The following is a 12,918-nucleotide window of genomic DNA, read 5'->3' as shown; positions in this document are numbered from 1 at the left end:
TCGGACCGTAATCGTGTCTGTTAATGTACATTTCCACGGCTCATAAACGAATCTTTTTCAGCTGCAAGGACGGTAGCTTGGGGGCGAAAATCACCGGTAGTGGCGGTGGGCGATGGTGCAGAAATCAGAACTTGAAAGACTTTAAGTAAAACTCAAGTGCACCAGATTGGCGATTCCGGCGGCGATTGTCGATTGTCGATTGGCGAATGGCGAATGGCGAACGCCATTTGGCTTTGAAGTGCCGGACCGTGTCCATTAAGCTCTCAGCACGCTCCGAAAAAATTTCATCAGCATCTGCATCTTGTTTTCGCCGTCTGATATTTGTGATATAGCCCGGCTAATTGTTCGTTCCCATATCTCTTTTCGTTGCAGCCTGCGAGTGCCATCCGATCGGGTCATCTGGCAAGATTTGCAACAGCACCAGCGGTCAATGTCCCTGCAAGGACGGAGTCACCGGACTGACCTGCGACCGCTGCGCCCGCGGCTACCAACAGAGCCGCTCCCACATCGCCCCCTGTATAAGTAAGTACGAAACTCTAAAGAACTATGACTGAAGTATCACCAAATTCAACTACAAGAGGGCTTTACACCAATCGTATCTGGAATTCAATCGTTAGCTGTGAAATAGTGCTGCAAAACTATCGATAGCATATATTGATTAATATTTTCGATATTTGTCCCTAAAAATTCAATAAGCAATTGATGGTTTTGCAGTGTTTTTATTGCCTTTTTAATGGGGTACTACAAAAATTTCTAAGATTTTGAAATCACTTATAAAGGTATCTAGAAGAAGGCAACAATATATTTTTATTACGAAATATAATGTTCCTAATTTTCTTTGCATACTTTTAGACACCAAGACTTCAAAACCCTATTGTTTTCTGTGCACCCCCACATGAAATAAATAGTAAAAATTTCACCAGTAGTGCCATTTGCAATACTTACGATATTTTTTGTTAATTTCCAAGAGATTCTCCACAATTGTGATTATAAGACAGCTATTTAGTAAATTTTCATAATGTCACAAACTCTTTTTCCTAACCACAGAGCAACCGCCGCGAATGATCAACATGCTGGACACCCAAAACACCGCTCCCGAGCCGGATGAGCCCCAATCCTCGCCAGGATCTAGCGGCGATCGCGGAGGCGCCTCCGGAACGGCCGCCCAAACCCAGTACTATCGCACCGAGGGCGGCAGGGGTAAGTAAGTGCCTCCTCTCATATCCATATCTTTCTGTTGTGTTTTGTGTGCTAACCGACTATCCGGAGCCCCTGCTTCCACACTCTTCCGCTCCTTGACATCCTGTTTCGAGTGCTTACACTAACTGGTAGCATTGTTTATCAGTGGTCGCAGGGAAGTCCCCGTAAAGAGGACCAGTGAATGGAAAATAATCAACCAAAAGTTTGGGTATTAATATACAGCTACAGACTTTCTAGCGTAAAGCTCCATAATAAAAAATCTCTTTTCAAAAAAATTTATTCACATTAAATAACCAATAAAAGAAAATGCCAATGCAAAGATAGATAATTTTATAGTTACCATTTCAGAAATGAGTAACAGTGGAAAATTATATCGATATTTGATTATTTTATTAATTGAGTTCTGCTAGAATAGATAGAGTTTTTAAGAGATCTGAAGTGCAAGGACCACCCCACTTAATGTCACTATCCAAAACCTTGTACAGCTTAAGACTAATTAAAACTTAAGTGGAGGAACTACAAATGCCCAGCGTTCTGCATAAGCGAGGGATCACTGTCCAAGGCCCGAAGCGAAGGAGGCACATAGTAGTTGCCGTGGCGCTTGGCCCGCCTTTGTAATCCTTTCAAATGGGTGAGAAAACACAAATCCGCTAAAGTGCAGTCGGTTGTCGGTCAGGAAAAGTGGAAGTGGAAAAACAAGAGGCGGCATAAGGAGCAGAAGAGTTAGAAAGAGATGGCGAACCAGAAGGAGAAAGAGATGGAGGGACAACGGCACCTAACAGACAACGCAAATCTTTGCACGCAACTTTTAGTTACAGTGGCGAAGAAAGTACAGTGGAGCCCCAGAGAGAAGTGGGAGGAATGGGGTAAGAGGGGTTAGTGGCGAAGTGCAACAAGCATACAAAATGCGCCACGCAGCATAAATCATACTAAGCCCAGTTCTGCCCACCTCCCTCTCCCTCTCGAAGCAAAACAAACTTTACAATAAAACTCCAAGAAAAAAACAAAAGTACAGATTCGATTAAAGGCTGACGACTTTTAGTTATCCCATACTAACCATTAACAAATCTTTTCTTGAATTGAACTTTCTTATTTAAACACAATTTAGCAATATAGACTATAGCGGAAATATAAATATTCTAACATAATTTCGTTCTTGTACCTTCAAAAGCATGGTAAAGGTAAATTACCTTGTTCTTATATTCAGTAAGGGTAAACTGTCTACTTTTTTTGAATTTAATTTTTAAATAAAATTTACTTAAAATATAAAGTGTTTTCTATGAGCCAAAAAACATGGTGATATTTGGATAGCTAGGTGCAGTATTTTACTGTATTCCAATATAAACGTAGCTATCATTAAGAACTACAAATTCTTTGCGCAAATCAGGCATTCCCTTGATAGCTTTAAGTACAGGGTATTAAAACAGCAGCAGAAATAGTGGCAAAAACAACAAAAGAAGACCCCAAAGAAACATCACAAAAAGATAGAGAACCAGTGTGGAAAATGCAGAATGACAGAGAGCAGGCGAAAAACTTAGCAGAGCAAATGTATTAAAAAAGTTTTTTATTTAATTTCCCATGAATAAGCTGCAGCAGCGGCAAGAGCAGTCGCCCACTTTTCGGTCCCACTGTGTCCGGTACGAGTACCAAAGCCAGTACTTCTGCCTCCGCCGCTAATTGCTCCCAACTATTTGCTCAAGGCATTAGGCAAAAGTCAGCGAAGGATTACCGAAAGGCGGGTGGATGGGTGGATGGATGGATGGATGGATGGATGGATGGATGGGGGAATGGGGGAAAGGACGACAGGATGAGCCGTTTATGCAGCTGCAAGTGGAAACAATGACAAATTGACTGAGCAAGTTAAGCAGCCACAGGAAGTATAAGCGCCGACTTAATCATAATGGAGTAACATCGTCATCGTTAAGTGACCAAATCAAACGAACAAAGAAGTCAAGAATTACTATGAGCCTCATTTTTGAGAAAGCATAATGAAACTCAAATCTGTTTTATAAAAAAAGGTTAAATGAATTAGATTATCGCCAATGGTATACGAAAATGTCCAGAAATTTAGAGTTAACAAGTCCTCGATGCATAAAAATATGTTTAAAGCATTCTTCCTCAGGCAAAGAAAATATTTTAAAAATTAAGTCAGATGTTATTGATTTAAAGACTGCCTTGAAAATATTGAAAGTAATATTTTGGGGATTTACAAATGTCCTTTTGAAATGCAGTGAAATTTTCTTTAATTTGTATCCTTTTGTATACAAATGGAAATTACATTTATAAATTTAACTTAGAAAGACTTATTTTTTTATTCAAATGGAGTTCCATATCCGATTGTTTTATTTAGTGTTCTGCAATAATAAACTAGTAAAATATAAATGTAAGTTAGTCGTAGTTGTGAGTTTAAAATTCATTTAATTTCACAAATCGCTCTTTTAATTGACAACCACCTAACAGTGGCAAATTAATTCGTATATTTCCTTTAATACCCTGAAAGCTCTATTAAGAACATTTTATTACCACGGCACAGGAAGCTAGAAGAATAAGTTCTCAAAATCCATAAAATCCATTAAAATTGCAACAAGATATGAATAGCTGCCAGACGCTGTGCCCCAAACCCAAACCCAAACCCAATCCCGAATATCCAAGCCGACTAGGATCAATTCCTGGCTGCAATTGTTGCATATCAAGTTGCCTCCGGCTGAAGGAGCAGCCACTCCACTCCACTGTACTCCGTTCCTATCACTATCCATCAGGCCAAAAATGCAAATCGAGGTGCAGACGAACTGAGGACTGCGTTTAAAGAGGCAGCCCCTCTTAAATTTATTTGTCAACGGCAAAGAAAAGCGCAAGTTGGAAAAGTTGTCGGTGGAAAGTTTTCCATTTCTTGTAACCAAGAACTGAGTTAGGCAAATGGACACACAGACGCAGGCTCAACGAAAAAGTTCGTCCTTTGCTATTCATTGGCACAACATGAGGGGGCGTGGCTGACGCTATTGCCACGCCCCCCGCAGTCACCCCCTCAGCACACCCCGCCACACAGTACTCAGTGCTCAGTGCTCAGCGCTCAGCACGAACATGAATGTTAATTATGAATTTATAATTTGATAATCTTATTAAATTAATTTAAAATTCTGTCCAAGTTTGAGTTAATTTAAAGTTAGTTGCCCCCGCATGTCAAAACGTCCAACTGTGTGCTTCTATGGGGCGTGGGTCAAATTTAATATTATGTTAATTTGATGACTGGCAAATTTTTGAAAGATTTATGTTTGCTCAAAATGTTCACAAATAGTTGTTAAAGTGCAGCGTACTATATTTTGTTGCCAAAGTTTAAAGTTGCCGATTTATGTTCGAAAGCGGTACAATTAATTTAATAGGCTTCAAAGCATTAATTGAAAATTTCATAATTTAATTTAAGTATTAAATATTTGGCTAGGTATATTCCAGTATATTCTGTTCTGTTCAAGGTACAGAAAGGATAAGGTTCAAAGGTGAAGAAAGTAAAAAAAAAAACAAAATTAAAACAGTAATTGACAAAGGCTAATTCTTTATAAAATATAAATAAAGCAATAAGGTTTTTTTTAACTTTAAAGTAAAATTGCATATATTTAACTCATTCTAATAATTATAGCATTATAGTGATGAAATATTATTGACTTAGTTCAAGGCGAATTTTCAAATATTTTCTGCATCTTTACATATTCTGAAACATACTTCATAGCAAAAATAAGTAACTTCAAGAATTTCCCAAATAATTTCTCACAATGTCTGAGAAATGCTGACCCACTTAAGCACCTTCATAGTACATATAGCAATGACACCATTGCCAAAAGAGGGATTCCCGAATAATGACTCAGACGTTTTTGACCTCCTAGCTTTATTTTTGGATATTTTAGTTCGTATTCGGGGCGTGGCTAATGATCTTTAAATGACGGCGATAAATATCGTTTGCTTGCTAAGTGCATCGGAAAAATTCACTTTATTCGGATGAGAGGGATGCGCAGAGATTGCTCCATAAATAGCCAAGGGAAAGTGCCATTTTCACTTTCGACTTCAGATTCGGTTTTAATTTCGACCTCTCGGCGATCGATTTATAAATCGTCCGACTCATTTATTATAAATGTTTATGCCACGAACCGATCGAGAGTTGCCTCAATTGTGTCACGTTTGCTTTGACATTGCGATCGGCGGCAGAAAGAGCAACAAGGCAAATTGCAATTCCCAGCCAAAGGAAAAACAAAACAAAAACTTATTGGCTAATTTTAGTCGACACAAAAGGCGTCCCAAGGCACGAAGTCAAAATACACAAATACAATACACGCAAAAAAATAAAATTTAAAAAATAAAGCATTGGATCTGAATGCAAATGGAAATGTGTATAATTAGCTTTTGTTTTTAAACGCATCATTATTAAATAAGATCAATACATGATTAATTTTTTATTTCTTTCTTTCTTTCTGATATCTTACCTATCTACCGTTAACTAACAAGTAACTGCTAAGCGCGAATTCTTCAGCAGAAGTTGGTGCAATATTTCGCTCGAAACATTTATTAATCGATGGCTGGGGAAGACACCATTATTTTCTTTCTGTGCAGGGGAATGGGCTGGCAGGCGGGGCAGTCTTAATGTAAAATTGATCGAGCACTACTGCCGTTGTTTCTGCCACTGTTTCTGCTAATTGGCATTGGCCATAAAGACATAAATTTTGCAATTAAATTGCAAACACCAAAGTGGAATGCCCCCTCCGAAGGACGCATGCAAAAAGGGACGGCTTTGGTATAGGAGTAAATAGCACACCCTAGCAAATCCTACCCTTAATTAACCTCTAACACAATATCACTCCGATCCATTTGACCATTTGTTCAGCTTCATGTCTTCTGTGAAATGTCGAAGAGATTGCTCGCTCTGTGTGGCGAATTCCTCAACACAGAGGACCTCACATTGCGAACAACTTACCATAGGATTTGATTAGCTTATTTTAAAATCCATGTTTTGTGTCCTTTCAGAATGCGGCAGATGCAAAGTCAGCACCAAAAGGTTAAACCTAAACAAGTTCTGCAAAAGAGACTACGGTAAGTTTGAATAACCCATCAAAACAAAACAGACACAAAGAATAGTTTAAGCTTCTAAACAAATTTATTTTCTATACTTCTTTGTGTTTCGATGATGATTATAATGCAATAACTTGGTCACTTTTTCAATTAAATTAAAATTAATATTTATTTAATTCCATGTTAGAAATGTTTAAAAAACTTACGAAAAGCATAGAAACCGTTGTGCGTACATAACGCCAATTACATTTATGTTGAAATGTTGTTTTAATTTAGGCAAATTTTTTTTTTAAGTTTTGTATTGGATGCTAGGTATATATTGATTTATTAAGGAATATTATTATTGTAAAGTTTTGTGGTTTCTTTTTAAATGTTCAATATTTTAATTTTCTTAATTTTTTAAAAGCAGTTAAAATAAAAAAAGAAAGAAAGTACCATCTTAACCCGTCATAGCCATTCTCTGCTTCTAACAAGCAGTTGGGGTTTCAAGTTCTAGTAAACTCCATGCTAATTAAAATCTCCCCCTTATTATTATTTATTATTTAGCAATTATGGCCAAAGTAATTGGTCGCGATACGAGCAGCGAGGCGGCCAGCAGGGAGTCTCCACGGCGCGCAATGGATCCCGACGTGGCGGACTACGAAATGGACCAGGATCGTCCGGCGGAGTACGAGTTGCAGGCGGGGGCGGGGGCGGGGGCGGAGGCGGAGGGGGCGGACTATCCCAGCGCCAACGAAGCGGTGCACTACGATCTGCAGATCCAGGCCGTCTTCAAGCGCAGCAGGCCAGGCGAAAGCAGCGGCGCGGGGAACGTGTACGGAATGCCGAGTACAACGCTAAAACGCGGTCCTATGACCTGGATCATACCGACTAAGGACCTGGAGTGCCGCTGTCCCAAGATCAGAGTAAACAGGTAGGCATATCTGTAAATCAATAGTCGATACGGCATCAGAAATAACTTATTGAGTGACTTAATGGTCAGACGAAAATATATGACAACTGTAGGATATCTGTACTCATCTGAATTTTGCAAAACTCAAGGAATCTTGAATCGCATAGAAACAAAAAAAGCCTTTTTCATTAAAACAAAAAAATATGTTTATTTTATTAAACTCATTCATATGTTTAAAAACACCGAAGTTATGTCGATTTTCCAATAAATTTTTTTTATCCATCCCACCCCCAAAATTCAAAATAAACTTATAAAGATCAAAGTTGTCTAAAATAAAGCTCAGTTTTCGACGAATATATAGGAGAGGCTAATCTTTTAGTTCATAATTCCTAAATTTAAAAATATTTTGGCAAATATTTAGCTAATTTTTTATTTGGATGTATAACCGCTATGTGATATAATCGTTTGATCTTTATAAAACTAAAACCTTTTTTTTAAAAATGAAAAAATATCAAAATCACGATTGAAATGCGTTTATGTTGAAAAATCATGAAATCAAATTGTTTTTTAAATTCAGTTTTCGAATTTCGACTTATAAATGCGTATAAATTGAATAAAAATAAACACACTTTAATCTAAAAAAGTGATTTAAGTGGCTTGTCTTACGAACCAAATAATAATTCTTGACTTTTTTTTTGCAGATCCTATTTGATCTTGGGTCGGGACTCGGAGGCACCACCCGGGTACCTGGGCATCGGGCCGCATTCAATCGTTATCGAATGGAAGGAGGACTGGTACCGACGCATGAAGCGCTTTCAACGGAGGGCGCGCAGCTGCGCGTAATTAGCCCAGTCCCCAAAAAAACCCACTTCCTCTGTGTAGTCTCAAGATTCTAGACCTAAGAAATGATTAAAAGCACGGAGTTGAACCGGAGAAAACAATCAAATCGTGTCGCGATAATATTTTTTTTTTTTTCGTCAAATTAACCGATTTTGTAGCAGTTAAAAATCAAACTAGCGGTATTTAATTTATTTAATTAACTTCAATTGTTACAAATCAATCGGCTATTGATCAATAGCAATCGAACACACGAAAGTATCTATACATGTAATCTATGTAACCTATATATATGACTTGTATTATTCGCTAAATTAAGATTCCTGTCAGCCCAGTTTAAGCATTTGTGAACAATTTACGTACTGGGGCAGTTTCAGCAAGCAAACGGAGCGCCAGTAAGCAATAATTTATCTGTAAGAAACACTTTGATGCATGCACAACTCGCAAAGAATCGTAATTAATAAATATTGTACAGAGCAAAATGCTTAAATTATCTATTTGGTTTTATTTTGAATTTCAAAATGTTGGCGGTCAATTGTAAGTGCTGCCACTCTGTGCTATATAGTCTAAAGATGGCAACGATAGTTCACAGATGGCAGTGTGAACTATCGCTGCCATCTTTAGGCTATTCTCCTTTATTTTTGGATAACAACTTGGCATTTTCCCAATCAGATCATAAATCATTTTTTCGACTGAAATTAATATATATAGAGTTTATTGATCGATTTATAGTGCATTAGAGAATCTACTAGTTTCATCGTGCGAAGCTGTAAACATTTTAAATTGAATTTTAAGTCTGTTACACTTGGCGGGCTATTGACAGGGTGGCATCTTTACCAAACGGAATTCATAGCGTTGCCATACACTCAACTATCGCTTGAACTTATCGATTGCTAACCATATGTTCTGAGTTTTGTTTACATTTGCTTTTTTATTTGCTTACTTTGTTGAAATGAAAGAAATTTGAAATTTACTAACATGGAGACCATAAGGAGGAGACTGCAGGACAAAATTTGATTTGGACTTGATGTCGATGCAATTTGTGCATGGATTATCTTGGGAGTGCCTCTTAAATTGAAGAGATGGAAGATTCTTCTTGAGAACTTGGTAAAAATGTTTTAACATTTATTTAAGACTTACAAAATTGTTATTATTGTAATGTTTACTTTATCGTTTTAGTCGCGGTCTTGGGCATGGACATAATATAAAAATACTACAAATAAATGTTCAATTATTGCGAACGAATCGTGTAGGATTTTAAAAAACCACAAGCTTCTAGAATCAATTTTTAAAAAAGGTACTTCTCGTCAATATATCTGTATTTCAGTAATAATGGCTTTCTTTTTACAGGTATTTTTGTCATTACTAAAAACAATCAGGTCTCAGGTATAATTATTATTGGGTAAACACCAATATTTTTCAATTCAATTCATTGTTTAAAAACCTTATTTAATGTTACTTTTTGATTGCAACAATTTAATTGCAATGAATGCCTAATTAGCAAATTGTACCTACATATAAAGTCAAATTCATGTAGTGGAACAAGGATTAACAATAGCCTTTTTATCGTCTATAGTCTAAGGACCCAGCTACCAGCACTCTACGCCTTAGTGTATATCATATCAAGTGTTATAAAATAAAAATAAATAAATAATTGTGTCTGGAAAGGCATTGTGTTCAGTTTTCGACCTTTAGAATTGCAGAAGAGGACCAAATAAATATAGAAGATGAGAGTCGTGGCCTTAGTGAAATATAGTGAACTATATATATTGAACTATTGTATGCTTCTGTTGTATGGTATTGATTGCTACTACGCCTCTGCACGGACAATAAAGTGCAGGTTCTACTTTAAAGCCATCCAAAGCATTTCTAAATAATAATTAATATTTAAACAAATTTAATTTTTTATTTGTTTATAATATGAATACGTGTTGGCGAAAAATTAACGTGTATGCGAATACATATTTCAATAAAAAAACTAAAATCATAAATTTTAGCGCTATTTTTACCTTTCACTTCGATTAATCTCTACAATTTTTAGACATTTACAATAATTTAGCTATTTTGCTACAATATTCTATTTGTTTTCAATAGAAGTATACATTAAGGAAAATAAAAACCCAAAACCTTAGCCCCCAATCACCTTCAAGCATAAGCAACTCTTTTTTGTTTATTCTTTACTTATTCGTTTTCCTGGCTTAAAAATGCTTTCCCTTCGGTTTGTCTGTTTGTCTCTGCATCGATTTGTTTGTTTTCCTCTGCACTGAGAAAAATGGTTAATATTTAGCATACTAAGATATATTCAATTTTAGGTAGATGTCTTCGAAACTTTCCCAAAAGTTGTATTATTGTTGCAGGTGGTACATAAGTCGAAATAAGCTGGATCCCAAAGGAGCAATCGGAAATAAGAAAGAAAGTTTAAATTTGATGTTTTTCAATTTTTTTTTTTTTTTTGCTTTATTAAATTTTGTCAAAATCGGACGACTATGTCATATAGCTTTTATAAGAACAATCAGAATATTATAAAAAAAATAAAGGAAAAACAATTTTATCTTATCCAATTTTCAATTTGTTTTAAATTCTTTTTGACATAGTTAATAATTCAGTAGGAACGATCAAATCATTGCGCTTAAGATCATCATAGCTTTAATGTTTTTAAACAAATACTCATATAATTCGAAATGTAAATGTTTTAAAGAAAATGTATTCTCAATAGCTGCAAGGGTATATAAACTTCGACTTGCCGAAGTTTGCTTCATTTCTTGTTGTTTATACAATATGAGCACTATGGTAAAAGTCGGTAAATTTCGTGTTCTTTTATATTAAAAACAATAAACAAACAGAACGCTAACTTGCGTTGCGTAAGAATTACTAAAATCTGCATGTCCTAAATCTCTAGCTTTTATAGTTTCCGAGATCTTGGGGTTCACACGGACGGACAAATAGATACATCGACTCTAATACAAAAAAAAAAAAAATAAGCCGAAATTGCACGTCTCTGAATAATGTATACCTTTCAAAAAACTAGGTTGGTGTTACCCCATAAGGTATCCACTGCGACTCCAAGTCGACCCACCTGCAGTCAATTGTCAGCAGCTTTACTAGTTCCGACTAATCCCAGCTTAAAAACATTCTGATTATTTTTTGTAATCTAAAACGTTGACCATATTTAAAGTCAAAGTAACCTTTGTCTATTACAATGTCAAGTCTTATCAAGTTGGGCTAAAGCCGCAGATTTCGAGTGTAAAGTGGAAAATCGGATGCAAAAACAGAAAACCTAATTTGTCGAAATTAGAGTAAGCATTGGCGGCGGCGCTTCGAGTGAAACAAAATATTGACTGTGTTTTGCAAATGAGCATTGAGAACCGCAAATTTACTGTTTATTTGCCATGCAGAAATTTGAGCAACTCAGAACGAAGTAATTGGACCAAGGTGGCTACCATATTGACGAAGTTAATATGTCCTTGAAGTTTATAACTTAAAGTGGAAAAAATCAGACAACCTCAAGTAACTTTATCTAAAAAATGTTTTTTGGTATGCCTTTAATGCACCAAAACGCATTGTACAAGCTGATAAGTGTAGGACTTCAATGTTTATTACTCATACGCACTGTTGCCTTTGAACAAATGTTTTTTTCCTCCATGTGCCGTAGATTTGAATTTTTATGAAAACTTTTGAACAAATTCTATACACTGCCCTATTCTATAAATCTGCCCTAATAAATGGTAAAAGTTATTATAGGACTCTATTATATATCCATAAGATAATGATAGCCAAAGAACCAACTTATTTATATAACAAACTCACTTAACTCGATATACTGTAAGATAATTAGGATCGCAGCTAAGTTTAAATCTAAAATTAAAGAATACTTAAAGTAAAATAAAAAACAAAAGAAAATTCAAATTCTTTCCGCTCAAAAAGCCACTTTTTTTTTAATACTGTTTGAATAAGTTTATATTTACCATTCAAAGTGTCTAGCGCTAAAATATAAGTGTAAGCTTGCTGCGCCTGAATATTAAATATAATTAAGCAATTTGAATATTTAAATAATTATCTATTACAAATATAAAATTACAGTCTTGAGTAAGACAAAAAGCACGTTATAAATACTAGTTTTAAGTCTACGCCTGTTTAAATAAGTTTGTATCTCCCATTCAAAATGATTAGCGCTACAAATATAGGTGTGAAATTGCTGCGCTGGGATATTAGTTAAAATAAAATTATGCCTCTTACAAAAACAAGTTTTTAGTTTGTCTTGATCTAACTAAATCGATTTAATGTGTAACCAAATTTATCATAATTAATAATAGGGTGATACTTTAAATTCAAAAGATTTTGCTTAGATCTTAATTGCATAGAATGCAAAGAAAAAGGTTTGTTAAAAGAGTAGATGTTTGATTTTTTAATCTTCTGACTCCCTTCTGCCAAGCCAACAATATTTTTCGGGGCTGACTTCTACAATTTAAGCCAAAAGGCGCAATCGACTTGCCCGCCTATTGGCACTATTTTATTATTATTAATACAAACAGGTGACTCTCGACAGCATCTTTCAGAGCACCGCACTTAATACACAGGTGCTCAAATGTTATGACATTGCTTTATTCACATATTTAAATGCAAATAATGAGAAGCCAATGGGCTTGTCACATTAGTCATATTAGCACTGGAAATCGACACATAGAGAAATGTGTGCTAAAGGGCTCGCAAATGTTAGTTCCGCACAACAACAAATGGTTTAGTGGGTCGCTTAACAAGTGCATTTCGTGCCGTCGACCAAATTCGGTTCAGCCCATCGCCCACCTTGCCGTCCAACTACGTCATCAAATCGCTCCTCTTCCGTTTCCTCGCTCTCTCTCTCTCTCCCTCTCTCTCTTTCTATTTTTTTCTCCTTTTTCGGGCTCCTGCAAGCCGCACACCCACGCAAGCTTTTT

The 12,918-nt window shown here is 36.0% G+C and overlaps 1 protein-coding gene and 1 long non-coding RNA gene across 3 annotated transcripts in view; both read left to right on the top strand.

Annotated features, from left to right (window-relative positions):
- The window catches only part of LOC108135436 (netrin-A), a 53,859-nt gene extending 45,399 nt beyond the window's left edge, over positions 1-8,460 (top strand). Inside the window, exons 3-7 of one of the 2 annotated variants that reach the window (XM_017256175.2) lie at positions 373-522; positions 1,048-1,200; positions 6,211-6,276; positions 6,802-7,168; positions 7,849-8,460. In XM_017256175.2, coding sequence (XP_017111664.1) covers positions 373-522; positions 1,048-1,200; positions 6,211-6,276; positions 6,802-7,168; positions 7,849-7,990 — 878 coding nt within the window. In that variant the 3' untranslated portion in view covers positions 7,991-8,460. Of the gene's footprint in view, positions 1-372; positions 523-1,047; positions 1,205-6,210; positions 6,277-6,801; positions 7,169-7,848 lie in introns of both variants that reach the window. The other variant, XM_017256176.2, reaches the window with a different exon arrangement.
- A 440-nt stretch (positions 8,461-8,900) lies between these two features.
- LOC108135411 lies at positions 8,901-9,651 on the top strand. Its single transcript, XR_001773903.2, has 3 exons — positions 8,901-9,091; positions 9,164-9,281; positions 9,335-9,651. It is a non-coding gene; the product is annotated as an uncharacterized LOC108135411 (long non-coding RNA).
- Positions 9,652-12,918: the final 3,267 nt, after the last annotated feature.

The sequence above is a fragment of the Drosophila elegans genome, unplaced genomic scaffold (genome assembly GCF_018152505.1).
Source record: "Drosophila elegans isolate 14027-0461.03 unplaced genomic scaffold, ASM1815250v1 contig_149, whole genome shotgun sequence".
NCBI classification, from domain to species: Eukaryota; Metazoa; Arthropoda; class Insecta; order Diptera; family Drosophilidae; genus Drosophila; species Drosophila elegans.
Note: the sequence above shows the minus strand (reverse complement) of the source record. Positions and strands in the feature narration are given on the sequence as shown.